This window comes from Balaenoptera acutorostrata, chromosome 5, assembly GCF_949987535.1.
Source record: "Balaenoptera acutorostrata chromosome 5, mBalAcu1.1, whole genome shotgun sequence".
Lineage (NCBI taxonomy): Eukaryota > Metazoa > Chordata > Mammalia > Artiodactyla > Balaenopteridae > Balaenoptera > Balaenoptera acutorostrata.
Window position 1 is genome coordinate 142,779,201 of NC_080068.1, and position 13,799 is coordinate 142,792,999.

General features: G+C 55.7%; 2 protein-coding genes across 4 annotated transcripts in view; one reads left to right on the forward strand and one right to left on the reverse strand.

The window, feature by feature from the left end:
* Positions 1-3,645, reverse strand: part of CFAP99 (cilia and flagella associated protein 99) — a 42,154-nt gene extending 38,509 nt beyond the window's left edge. Inside the window, exon 1 of the mRNA XM_057546566.1 lies at positions 3,442-3,645. Within this exon, the coding sequence (XP_057402549.1) occupies positions 3,442-3,500 (59 nt within the window). The 5' untranslated portion in view covers positions 3,501-3,645. The remainder of the gene's footprint in view (positions 1-3,441) is intronic.
* Positions 3,646-3,900: 255 nt separating this feature from the next.
* Positions 3,901-13,799, forward strand: part of ZFYVE28 (zinc finger FYVE-type containing 28) — a 118,168-nt gene continuing 108,269 nt past the window's right edge. For all 3 annotated transcript variants that reach the window (XM_057546543.1, XM_057546544.1, XM_057546546.1), the window contains exon 1: positions 3,901-4,255. In XM_057546543.1, the coding sequence (XP_057402526.1) occupies positions 4,217-4,255 (39 nt within the window). In that variant the 5' untranslated portion in view covers positions 3,901-4,216. The remainder of the gene's footprint in view (positions 4,256-13,799) is intronic.

Below are 13,799 nucleotides of genomic sequence, written 5' to 3' on the forward strand. Positions count from 1 at the left end.
ATGAATGAGGGACTGTAAAAATGTACAAAAGGATCAAGCACCCTAAATGGTGCTTGTATTTCAATCTGAAAGACAGCTTTAGCATCCAGAGATAGACCTACCCAAAGATCATAGTAGTGCTTTTTTAAGCCTTTGCTTCCACAGATCCTACAGTTCAACAGAGTTCAGTTTTACTGTCTCATTTAATTGGAAAATAATAGATGTCCCAATAATATTTACTAGGCAGGTTAATGTGGAAGAGAACAAACCAGCCTTGAGCTGGGGGTTGGGGCCGGGGGGTCAGCCTCTTGGTCCCCAAGGAGGATTTTCTGCTTGTGGCAACTGCTGAGGGCCCAGGTTGGGGTCTACAGTCCTCCCACCAGCCACTCTGCCTGATCCCAGAACTGTGTGAAAGAGGCGCCCATGTCAACACTATAAAGGGAAATAGCAGTCACATTCCAGGGCTCAAAAGGCGAGTCCTGAACCTAGGTAAAAAGTCTGTTTTTATGGAAACAATGTTAAGGATTGAGTTTTTCTCCTCCTCCCACCCCATTGTGGTCATGTGGCGGGCTGCCCTGGATGGGCTCAGCCTGGAGGAACGGGATGGAAAGTGCCCCCTCTTGTACCTGACATGGGCGGTGAGAGTGCACAGTCTGCGTGCGTGCGTGCGTGCGTGCGTGTGTGTGTGTAGGGGAAGCTGCACCCAGGCAGGAGGGCTTCCCTGCCCTCCCCTCCTGTCCTGGAGCCAGAACATTCTGAAGAAAGGATGACTTGATGGGCCCTTTAGTGATGATGCAAGTCCAGGAGGAGCAAGAAAGCCACCCAAGCCCTCCCCGCATTCACAGGGGCCTGGATGGAAGGGACCGGAAGCAATGAATGGAGGGGCTGGGTGGAGGATGGGGGGGGGCGCTGTGGCTGCTGGGCCCGACCCCCCTGCAATTCTGGCTCACTGTCGGGCCTGAGGGCTCCTGGGGTGGGAGCTGGGCACCCCACACCTGGCACAGAGAGCTGCCCATGCGGGTGGACATCGCGAAGAGACACTAGAGTTCTGCATTCCCACTGAAATTAGCTTATAATCTTAGTCAAAATAGTCACAACTTTCGGTAGGAAACAGGTATTGAAGTTCATCCAATCCTGATGCGTGCTTTTAGCACCTCAGCTTTATTTTAATAGTGTAAAACCAAACATGTGGGTAGGGAGATTTAATTCCCAAGCTTATTGTTTTTTTAATATTGATTTTAACTCCACTCACAGGACTTGACTGTCCCATATTTAAGAAAACTTTAAAGGTGGGCTGGACCAAGTCTTTTCTTAGCAAATCCTTTACAGACAGAAATGAGATTACACGAGGAGATTTATATTCCATCAGAGACACACTAGTTCAACACTCTCAACCACTAGAGAGGCTTCATTTACATGGATCCCAAATGTGTGTTAATTAAAATACATTCTTTTCCTGGCTTTTAATTCTGATTAAAGCCAGTCTACTAAGGATTTCTGCTAAGTCATGTTCTGATGGCTTTGCTTAAAGTACAGACCCATGTGGCAGGTTTTGCTGGTTGCTTTTCAATCTCCACTCTTCCTTTCTTCCCGAGTAACAAAACCCTGATTTTTAGTTGAGTCTATTGCTGCCCAACTGAAAGATGACATTTCCTAGCCTTCCTGGCATCTGGGTATGCCAAGAAGTGGAAGAGTTTGAGACTTCTGGAAAATCTCCTTGAAAGGGAGGAGCATACACTTCTCTTTTCCACCCTGCTGCCTGGACTCAGGAGGTGATGGGAGGAACTTAGGCAGCAATTCTGGACCACGAGGAAACATGCAAAGATGGCAGAAGAGCAAGCTAGAGGAGCCCAGATCCCTGATGACTTTTGGGGGTGTCATATCTCCCAAGATTGCCTCCCCATGGACCTATTTTATGGAAACACCAATAATCTTGTTTGGGTCACTATGATGTTGAAATTTTTCGTTGCATAAAGCTGAATCTAATCCTAACTATACACCCATTTCCCTGAGGTCAGCCTTCATCCTGAGCACAGTTTCAAACTGGGAACCATAGGAAGGGAGGCTCTGAGCAGCAACAACAGTCCCAGACTTGGAGTAGGCCAAGGGCACACCCAAGAGTGTCTACCCAAGTTCTCGGACTGGAAGCAGGATTTATGGGGGATGACTGGGAGTGCAGTTGGACACGTTTTGTTTGGGGGAATTTGGTAGACATCCAACTGGCAAAGAACAGGGAAAGGGGTCTAGAGTCGTGGGGCAAGGTTCAGGCTGGAGATGCACGTTTTGGAAGGTCAGGATAAAATGGTTGTTTATTGAACCATGTGACCGCAGGAAATCATCCAGGGAGAGGGTGGATAGAGGGGCTTCCAAGGACTGAGTCCCGGGGCTCTAGTGTCAGGATGTTGAGCAGCAAGGAGATGCCAGCCAAGGAGACTGAGGAGGAGCAGCCACAGGAGGAGAGGCAGAGAGTGAGATCTGTTCCAGCCAAGTAAGGACAGTGTGTCCAGGAGGGGAGTACTCAGCTGGGACACTTGTTCCTGGAAGAGGCGGGGCTGAGCTCTCATAGTTGGATTTAGCAACATGGAGGTCAAGAATGACTTAGATAAAGAGCCTGGGAGGAGGGGCTGGGTGAAAATCTGATTGGAGCAGGCTCAAGAGAGAAAAGGTGGAAATGAATTGGAGATAAGAGGCAACTCCGGAGGGGTTTTGCTCTTTAGGGGAGAAGTGACTGGGTGGTAGCTGGAGGGGAGTGGGGAAGATCAATAAGGTACTCAAAAACGAACACGGAGGACTGCCAGCACTCAGGGAAATCTCACGGCTGCCTGTGCCTAGACTCACATTGACTCTAATGGAATAAAGGGGCCAGGGAGTCCAGCCCATCTGAGCAACTGGACCCTGGGCCAGTGATAACATGGGCAGCAGAGAATAAATTCTCTATCAAGAGAGTTACCTCCCTCTTGTGCACCCTAAATCTGCACGTACCCGAAGTGGTGCTGGGTGGGGGCAGGGGAAAGCGCAAGGCGGTTGGGGGAGGGTTCCTTCCTACAGCCAGAGCGCAGCAGCCTCTTTGTGCCTGATTCTTCAGGTACCAGAGGGAGTTTAAAGTGAGACCACACACTTGTTTTTAGCTTTCTGCTTAGCACTTAATAGATTCTCAGATTTTGTTGATTGTTTTTATGGATCCAAATTAGGGCATGGCTAGGGGAAGTAGTGAATATGGGAGAATATCTTTTTAAAAAGCATCGTTTATTGTGGCGATTAAAAAAAAAAAGCACCGTTAACTTTAGTCAAGGAGCTGGGAAGAAGACCAAAAAAGGTGGTGAGCGAAAGCAAGAAGATGGGAAGCAAGAAAGACGAGAACTGGCCCGCAGATCTAGGGAAGTTGCACGTGGGTGGTGCTGGTGCTGAGGGGACGCGCCTCGCCCCCCTTTCGGGTCTCGCCTGCTTCCCTTCCCCCAGTACCTGTCAGCGGGCTCCGCGGGCGCTCCGGAACCTCCCTTCTCGCCACCGCCCGGTCGCATAGCAATTGCAGGGCTGGCGGGCGCGAGGGGACTGGGGAATAGCAGTGGATCTCCCCTTCCACTTCGGCTCCGCCAGAACCCCGGCAACCCTCAGGGCAGGGGCGGTGCTGGGGCGCAGTTTGGGCGTTGTCACTTAGCAACCTCTGCACGCTCCGGAGCCGTCCGCGGGAAGACTACAACCCCCAGAATGCACAGCGCCCGCGGCCCGGTAAGGTCGCCACATTCAGGGCCCCTCCTTCCCCGCAATGCCCATCGGGACTTGTAGTTCTAGGCCCCTCCGGGCGCGCCGGGTCGCCTGCGGGGGAGCGCGCCTCGGGCGGGGCGCGGCGCGGCGCAGCGACCGGATTGGGCAGCCTCGGTGGCTCGCGGCTGGTCTGGGGCTCGCGGCGCGTCAGCGCATGTGTGGCTCGGGCGGCGGTGGCCGGCCGAGGCACCTGGTGTCAGTGAGCTGCGAGGAGCCGGCGCCCCCGTGCCTGGTCAGTCCGCGCGTCCGCCTGCCCACCGGGGTCTACGGGTCAGTGCCGCGCGCAGCTCTCCGAGCATCTCCCGGCGGCGCACCTGCTCCGCGCACCTGACGCCGCCCGCCCCGCGCCCTGGGTCCGCGCGGGACCCCGGCCCGGCCGTGCCCCGCGTCCGCCCGCCCCGCGCCGCAGCCGGGCCCAGGCGCAGCGCTGCGGAGGTGAGGGCCGCCGGGGCCGGGACGGGCCGGCGCGGCGATGATGAACAGGTTCCGAAAGTGGCTGTACAAACCCAAGGTGAGCGGACCCGTCCCTCGCTGCCGAGGCAGATCCCCTTTCCCGGTCGGGACCGGCCTCTCCGTGGTGCCGCCGACATCCTACCCTCCACTCCGCGACTTGCTCACACCGTCGCCCTCCCCCTTCCACGGGTCCCTCCACCCCGCCCGGTCCCAAACCGCCCCTCCTGCTCTTACCCTCGGGCCGGGGTGCACTCCCTCCCCACGCCTGCCCGCTGCCAGATGGGCCCCTCTCCCTTCTCATTCCGGTCCTGCGTGGTGCCCTGCTCACACCTCGTGGTCGCCGACCCGCAGCCCGAGCAGACACCCTCCTACTTCTCCTGGGTCCCGGAAAAACCTTTCCATCCCCCCTCCCTACACCAGGGATGACTCTCCCGTTTCTCTTCTGCCTCCCCCCACCCCGCCATTATCCTGGACCCGGAATGTACCGCCTAACCTCCCTCCGCAATCCGGAACAGACCCTCTCCCCACTTACCCCAGGTTCTGGAGGAGACCCCCATGTCCCTCTCCCGGGTCCCGGACGGACCCCTCCTTCCTTGTGTCCAGAGCGGGTCCCCATCCCACTGTCCCGGCCCTGCCTTCCCGAACCAGGACCGATACGCGCCTCGGCCCAGTTCGCGTCCCCATCCTTGTCCCGTGCCCATCCTTCGCCCGTGCCCACCCGCGTGCTGTCAAATCCAGGGCAGTCCCCTGCCCGGCGGCGGCGGGGTGAGCGCGCCCGGGGCCGCAGGCTCAGCGGGGCCCGAGGTGGGGTCCTTCCGCCGCGGCGCCCCTCCCCGGCCGTGGGGTCGGGGTCTGGGCAGCGCGCCCTGCTCCTCGGCAGCTGCGCCAGTCGCACTGCGGGCGCTGCGTCCCTGCCGCCCGCCCAGGGCTCGTGTCCGCTGCGGCCAGAGCTAGTCCTAGTCTGGGTGCGGCGGTGCCCAGGAGCCGGGCGCAGAGCCCTGGGAGCATCCTAGGCGTCCGGGGGTCGAACCCTGGGGGCTGGCACCGCGGTAGGGCTGGGGCGCTGGGGTCTTGGCTGGGGGTGGGGGTATTGGCTGGGGTGGGGCCAGTGGTCACGTCTAGGCGCCTCGGACATCCACAGTGTGCCTGAGCGACCCAAGGAACACTGCCCCCGCCACGCCCCCCCCCCCCAGGGCTGACCACTTCTCTGGGTCTGGCTTTTCTGCTCTCCTCCCCCGCCGTGGGTGATCTCCCAGGGTGGGCTGGGGAGGGCAAGTGTTCCTGAAATCTGTGCTCTCCTGCAGCGGGTCCGTTGGAGGATGGGCACCCGAGGTCCTGGGGCGAGTTCAGGGACCGGAAGGGCTCATGCTTCATCGCCTTTGGGGTCGGAGAGTTCTCCCAGTGTTGGGTCGAGGGCTTAGGGTGCCTGGGACCACCCCTTGCTCGGCCTTGGCCTGGCCCAGAGGGGATTCGGGTTGTTTCTTGCTTGGTGCAGCTGCGCAGCCCTGCTCCCCCTTCGCACCTCCCTGTCTTTGTAGCAGCTGCTTATTAGTGGTGTTTTGGTGTGACCCTGGTGCTTCCCGGAGCTGCCTGTGGTTTGGGGCCTCCCTGCCCTTGGCAGCCCCCTGCCCAGCCCTCTCCTTGCTGCAGTCCCCCTGAGGCGGCTCTGATCCTACCTGCTGGTGCTGGGCAGGGTGCCAGGGGAGGGTGGCAGCCCGTGCACGCGATGTGTGTACAAGGAGCGGCTTTTTGTTTGTGTGACTTCTGCCACCAGTTAAGGAAAGACCAGGGGGACTTGTCAGAAGGCCGTTGTGAGGGTGAGTCTCAGCAGCAGGTTTTCAGTGATAAACGGCAAGGGCCAGCGGAGAAACGTATCATAGGAACATTCTGGCGTCTCTGAAAACACATTTGCCAAGGGTCCTAGGGCTCCGCATGCCTTTTCCCAGACGTGGCTGTGGAAGAGGACTTGTTTCTAGGATTGCCTAACTGTATTACGTTGTTGGAAGGGACGGAAAAGCAACGTGGAATCTCTGTTTCATCTACAGCTGAATAATTTCAGTGGCCCTGCCTGTTTCAGTTTAGGGAAAAGTCTTTAAAAGTGGAAAATGATACTACCCGTGAGACTGTGCCCCGGGAATTGAGAGTCGTGTCCCTAATTTTCCCTCTCAGCAGGCAGCTGCCCTTCCAAAGCCAGCCCCCGGGCTGACCAGGGCAAGGTGGAGAGCTGGTGAGTCAGCCAATCCCAGCGACTCAGCCCAGAGCTGCGCGCTGTAGGAGATGGGAGGGGATAGCGTTTCATCTGGTCCTCTCCTTTCCTTCACTGTGGTGTCTTGGGCTGCTGTCTGACCCCTGGACTCAAGACACATCTCTGTCTGAGATCTTTGTGTTTGCCCTGCGGTCAGTCTGAGCATGGCAGTTCCTTGTTGGACATCTGTCTTTGGGGTTAAATGTCTTAATTATTTGAAGGGTTGGAGTAGGTTAGATCACCCCAGTAGCTTTTCATTTTTCAAACCGAAGCTCATATTTTGGCCTCAGGTTATGAATTGAATTTTATGCTTCCCCTTCCTGTCTAATTTAACACATTTGGGCGCAAGTGAGCAGGAGTCAGTTCTGGGAGGTTTCCGGGCCTGGAAGAGTTGAAGTGTTAAATGTTAGCTGTGGGAGGATGTGTCTCAGAGAGATTGTTGCCTGTAGTTAGGATTTTTTCCACTGTTGTATTTAGATAGATGTACAATTGAAACTGAATTCTTGATTTAATCCCTGCTTTGGTTTAAAACTGAACACTGAGCTTCTTGTTCATTACAGTGCAGTGGAAAACATTCTGAAACCAAAAATATTCATTGTTCTTGTAGTTCTAAAAAGCGTTTGGAAATGCTTTAAAACATTCTTATACGACACTTAGAATTTTTGATATCTGAATCATTAATAACTACCGAAGTTGAGTAACAAACAAACCAACCTGATGTGTACAGTAGTTATTTGCAGACTCTCGCATTTCCATTTATTTTCTTTAAGGCAGTTTTTTAAACACAATTATGATTTTTTTCCATGGAAAGTGTTCAGGATTTCTAAGTGTCTTTGCTTTTGTTTAGGGAAAGGCTTTCCAAAAAAGAGTTAACGTTCAGAAGGGGAAACATTTTGGAATACCGGGGTCTTCATTTGAAACAAAAGTCTCAATACTTGTGTTTCATGCTGGGTTATAATTTTCTTGTTGATCCCTGCTGACTGTGCTAAGGGGTGAAGTGCTGGTGCGGGGGTTGGAGGACCCTGACCGGCCCCCACCAGGTCTTCTTGGCCACCGTCAAGGAGCATGTTAGTAATGGTACAGGATGAACTTGTGTTTTCCATCTTTGAGGAAGAATTGATTGGCGGGTAGGTGGCATTGTCCAGATGGATGGCGATTACCACGCTGATGGTAATTACCATGGTAATTACCACGCTTCACGTGCACCTCATGAAGAACTCTCTTGTCTGCACCCCCAAACCACTTCTGGGATGTGGGTCATTAATTTTCCTTGTCCCCCTTCTTCGTGGGGAAGCATTCCTTGTAAACACAGTGCTTTGCCGAGTGATGTTTATCTGGAAACTTTCTGTCAGTATTCTGGGTTCAGATTAGGGATGAAATGGCCTTCTCAAAGAGAAGCCAAGTAACCTGCTGGGTGTGTGCGCTTCTTGAACGAACAGCCCTTTGATCTTTGCAGGGTTAAGTTCTGCCTGCTGTGGGCTGGGGGTGGGGGGACGTGTGTGGAGCTTCCCACCGTGGCTGTGGACTTAACCCGGCCTCAGTCAGCAGCTGGGCGTCCAGAGCCACGCCCAGGGCCCCTCCCTGTTTCCAGAGCCCCGGCCCCCCCGGCCGTGGGCAGTGGGCATGGAGCTGCCCGTTGATGGCTGGCACTCTGCACGTTGACCACCAGGTGGAGGGGGCCACAGCCTGGAAGTGCAACGGCAGTTGGGGGCCCTTCAGGTGTTAAATGAGCGGCCCCAGGGCTGGGGAGAGGCCGGGCTTGTGTCTGCACGGCCCCCGGCATGCACAGGCGATGAGCAGCTCACTTGTGCTTACCGGGCTGCCCCACGGTGGCCGAGGGTGAGCGGTGATGGCACGGATGACGGGGACCCAGAGAAGCCCAGCCACACGGTCAGCAAAGTCCCCGGTTCAGAGCGTGGCAGGAGGGGTCGTGGTGGAGGCGAGTGAGACGGTGGTCTTCCGACGACCTGGCCCTGCTGCCCTGGGCTCTGCACGGGAGCCTGAGCGTGACCGTGATGGACGCGGCAGCCCCACCACGGGCCTCGCTCTCCCCGCCCGCTCGAGTGGGAGACGAGCTGCTGTCCTCAGAGCGCTGAGTGCAGCCCTCGCTGGGCACAGACACTGCTCCAGGGTCTTGGGATTTTAGTGTTAACTTCTAGCCAGGCTGCTACCTAGTTCTTTCTCGGCCGATAAATTCTGAGTGCCCAGCTGCGGCTGAGGCTGTCCTTGGAGTTGCGCGTTTGTCTCCGAGGTGAGCTGCAGGAGAGCCAGTGGTGCGGACGCCCAGTGCACAGGCTGTGCCCGCACCAAGCTCCCTCTGCCAGCGGGTGCCTGGCCCAGCGTGGAGCTTGGAAGCCCCGGGAAGGATGCTCCGCTGTGCTGAGTCAGAGTGGGCTTGGCTGGCCTAGTGCACCTGCTTTTTGTCCCTGAATTCAGAAGGCACTGGGCCCCCCTCCCTGCTGCCGGCTCTGGCCGCCCCACCTCCCCCAGAGAGCCTTCCTTACGACGCACAAGCATCGTCCCGCCTGGGCAGATGGGAGGGCCCGAGAGTCCACTTGTCAAGGAGGCTTGTAGCACCCATGCCGGGTCTGCTAGGTAGACTCAGGGGCAGCTCTCGCCTCCTTCCCCAGGCTTTGCTGTACTTCTGCCTGGGGCTGCGGGAGCTTGTGGGGCCGCACACGCCCAGCCTGTGCCGCCGACACTGGCCGGGAGGGGAGAGGCTGAGCTGCAGACAGGCTGCGAGCATCAATTTCTGTGCCAACTCTGTGCCAACTCTGACGTCATCACTTAGGGCTCCGTGCTTGACCATCAGTGCATTGTATTTATGGGAAATGTATGATACGGTTTCTGTTAAATGGGTGAGTCATAGGCAGGGAGGCTTAAGCTTCGCCTAATTGATATCTGGCCTTGGCGTCCAGCAGGAGGCGGCGTGGCGGGGAGGGAACCCTCGGTGTACTGCCCCCCTGTGAACGGGAAGTGTGTTGGGCGACTTCATTTGACCCTCCCTTCTGAGGTGGGTGATGTCGGGAGGCTTTAGTGCCTCTCCTTAAGGCTGCCAGGCGTTCCCAGAACACCAGATAGGCTTGTTTTACAAGTGTGAAAATGCACATCTGAGAGCCCGTAAGTGACTGACCGGTCACCCGCTGGTTTTGAAGGCGGAGTCTTGCTGGAGTTGATAGCATCGAGTAGCCACAGCCCTTAAGTGTGTGCCGTGTGCCCACACAAAGGTGCACAAAGGGGAGCTGATTCCAGTTCAAAGACAAAGAAATGTCTAGAATGTTGTGGGTTGTCAGCATTTCTCCCGTGTTTATTGCCCTAAGCCTTTGCGGCCCACGTGGCTTATGTGTTTTGATGGTGTTGAAGCCACAGACAGGGCAGCAGGGCCTGGGCGGGAACCCTGTCTGCCCCTCCCGCAGCCCTGTCTGCCAGGCGGGGGTGAGGGGACCCGTTGCGTGGAATTTGAGGGGACCATCTCTGTCAAAGACTCATAGTGATGGCTCAAGAAATGACCTCTGTCACTATCAGCGGAACTTGCAGGTGGGTCGGAGGTGTGGGGTTGAAACAGAACCGTGCGTGGAGGACTTGATGGAGTCCCAGAGGCCATCGTGGCTGCCGGCTACTCCTACTGGGTCATTTTGAGAATGAAGTGTCTCGACGGGTGCCCCCCCCCCCCACCAACTTCTTTTCGTGCTCATTTGCTGGGAACAGACCCTGACTCAGGGCACTCCGGCGTCCCGGGGGTCCGGTTACCTGCGCCCTCCCCAGTGGCAGAGACGCTGCCTACCATCTGGGTACCCTCTCCCAAGTGAAAGTCCTGGGACTGAGTTTCAGCCAGTGTGGGCAGCAGTGGGGTCCACTGTGTCAGGCCGAACACCAGACCTCTTGAGCTGTCCTCCTGTGGATGTGGTCTGCGTCCCTGGTTCCTTGGCAGGAGGCTCAGGATCCAGTAGAGGACCCCAGGGCCATGGGGGAGTGAAGGAGCTGGGGAAGGGGCTGGGCGTGAGTGACAGCTTGGGATAGATCTCTGCTGCTTAAGGCACTGAGGCTTTGGGGCTGCTTGTTAACATTTTGATTATCCTAATGCACCCCGTCTTACAAATGAGGTTAACTTGCTGGAGCCTTCACAGGCAGGGGGAGGCAGGATTGGGATTGAACTCAGGTCTGTCTGACCCCAGAGCCGGAATCCGTAAGCACCCCATCCTGAGCTGTGCGCGTCCTGTGGGAGTGAACTGTCGTGCCATCAGTTTTTACATGAGTTCCATTTGGTGAAACAATTACTTTTGTGCTTTTTACAGTTGGATTGCAAAGAAACTTAGATATTGATGGGCAATTCAAGTGTTTGAAGGAGGAAGACAAAAATGAATGGATTTTTTCCCACTGATCTGAATAGATTAAGCAAAAGTAGAATAGAACATTTCATGTTATGGTAATTTATGTAGAGTAGTTGGTTAAGGTGAATGGAATGGTTTTTTCCTTCTTACAGTAAGTATTTTGAAGCCCTTCCATTTTCTCATAGTTTTCGTGCTGGGTGGGGACAGGGGAATGTTGGGGGCAATTCACATGGGGCTCCCTTCATGGCTGAGGGGGTCCTTTGAGCTCTGCATGGGGGGCTCTGTAAGTCTCTGCCGTGGTGGGGTTTGCTCCAGCTAATGCCTTCCCCTTGACAAACCACCCTCCAACCATGGGGGTACACTGGGTACCCATTGTAGGGATGATGTCTTTAGAACAGTAATTCTTTTCTTGCATTTTCAGTTTTTGAAAATGTTTCCAATTGTTTTTAGGGATATTGTAGTTATAAAAAGGTCTAAAGGCAGAATCAACCACCTAGATGTTAGATACATTTAAGAATTGTACACCCATGCTCACAGTAACATGAATAGCCAGGTGAAAACAGCCCAAATGTCCATCAACAGTGAACAGGTAAATATCAAAAAAATGGGGTATATACACACAATGGAATACTATTCAGCCACGAAAAGGAATGAAGTACCTAGTGCAACGTGGATGAGCCTTGACAACCTGATGCTACGTGTAAAGAAGCCAGACACAAAAGGACAAATAGTGTGTGATTCCATTTATGTGAAATGTCCAGGAAAGGCAAATCCACAGAGACAGGAAGTGGGTCAGTGGTTGCTGCGGGGTAGGGGGTGGAATGAGGAGTGATAGCAAAAACGTATGGGGTTTCTTTTGGTGAGGGCAATGAGAAAGTTTTAAAACTGGAGAGTGGACAACATTGTGAATGCACTAAACGGCACTGGATTGCACACTTTAAAATGGTTACTTGTACGTTATGTGAATTTCACTTCAACTGAAAAAAAAGAATTTCAGCATTTTTGGAGAGGTTTTTTTTTTTTTGCGAATTGTAGTGTTTTTTGAGATAAACAAGGGAAAAGATGTTTCGCAGCTGAGTGAAAAGATGCTCGGGGCCACATCTCTTGAGGGGCTTGGCGTTCCGAGGCCCAGCTGCTTCCAGGTCCCCACAGGGCCAGCGCCCCATCGGGGGAGGGGCTGCCAACTCTCCCTCCTGGTGGTGTAGGGGCGGGGATGCTGCAGCGTGGCGAGTGCCCCCGGAAGAGGGGTGGGTGGACAGGGGCCTGCTGGGTCACACGTTGAGTGCCGGCGGGGGTGGGCTGGAGGGATTCACACGTGGAGCCCCGCCCTCAGTGGCAGGGAGCTTGGGAAACTCTCCCCCCGCCACCTTTGGTGCTAAGAGTCACCTGGGTGCCTGGCGGAATAAAATACAAAACCATCCCAGAAGGGCCCTCCTGCCGCACCTCTGAGGTGGAATTCACTGTAAAAAGTTACAAAACTCCCGAGAAAGTGGTTCTCCCTGAGCAAGAATCAGGAACAGCAAAGGCTGAGGGAACTGCCGTTTAGAACAGTCCAAGAAGTGGGGGGAAGGAGACCACAAGGCAACACGGAGCCTCTTTTAAACAAGGGCCAAATGGAGCTCCCAGAATGAAAAAGACAGTCACTGGGTGTAAAAACTCAAAGCTGGAACCCACCCCGAGGAATGGGTTAAACATTGGAGGGGGTCGCTGACCTGGCAGGTGGTTGCGGAGATCACCCAGCAGGTGGCCAGGGAGGTGAAAGGCAACCTGAGAGGGTCGGGGACACGGAGGACAGGATGAGGGGGCTCAAGGTGCATCTGACGGGGCTTCCAGGATGAGAGGCCAGAGAGAAGGGGAGGCTTTTGTCAGCTGTGTTGATGGATGTTCAGGTTCAGTGAAGCCCAAGCCCTAAACGGAGTAAACGATACTAAGTAGACGGGCACGTTTGATGCACGGCGTGTCGGGACTTCGAGGGAGGACAGTGGGCCGGGCTGCGGCCTCCAGGCCTGGAGACTCTGGGAGCCGAGGGATCTTGCCGGGAGGAGGCTCCTGGCTCCACGCAGAGTCCCGGCTGGGGCTGGGCTGCCACCCGCAGGGGAGAGTCAGATGAAGACAGTTTTACACGAAGACAAAAAAGTAACCGCCCCCAAATCCTTGCTGAAGAGAACTGGGAGATGTTCTCCAAAAGCAAAGTCAAAGTCAGAAGGAGGGAGTGGGAGGCGAGAAGCAGTCAGAAGTGAGCGTGGGGGCAGATGCCGGGAGCGGAGATTCTGGCGACAAGGGGCCTCAAGAGCCAGCCGGGATGGAAGCCCTGGACGCTAACGCCCATAACGCCCGGGACGGCCTCCGCTGGTTCAGGATGAGGCCGGAGGTGCTGGCCGGCCTCAGACCCTGAGCAGAGTGTGTGAATTAACTCAGGCGAACCCTAGGATGATAGCTACAGAAGGGTGAGTTCCAGACCAGGAGAGGGAAAAAGAAGAATAAAGTAGATGTAACCAATGCAGTCGAAGCAGGAAAGGAGGCAAGAAGGCAGCAAAGCCAAAGCACAGTAAATAAAAAGCAAGAAATAAAGCTTTAGGAATCGTTGCAAATGCATTGGTGTTCTCAGAAATGCAGATGCAGCAAGCCTGCCAGGTGGTGCCCCAGGGCAGCTTGAAGGAGGGGCAACCCCGGGGAGGCGTCTCTATCCCTGCGCTGTGAGCAGGGCCACAAGTAACCCACCCACCCCACCAAGAAGTAGGTTGGCTCGAGCTAGGGAAGCAGGCTCCAGGGGATTTGCCTGCCGGTGGGGTGTTTTGGGAGGGCCGGGGTTGGAGGGGGAGGAAGCTGGGCCTTGACGGGCTGGCCCTTCAGGGCGGCCTTCCCACCACTCTGGACGGGTGGTGGATGGGACTGCCCGGGGAGGGCCCTTCTCAGCCAAGGGCCGTCCTGGGGGCTGGGGGGTGGGCCCCTCCGTCCTGGGGTGCGTCTGGGCCAGGGACGCGGCATCCCCTCTCCTCACTTCCATCCCTTACCTCTTCCGGCTC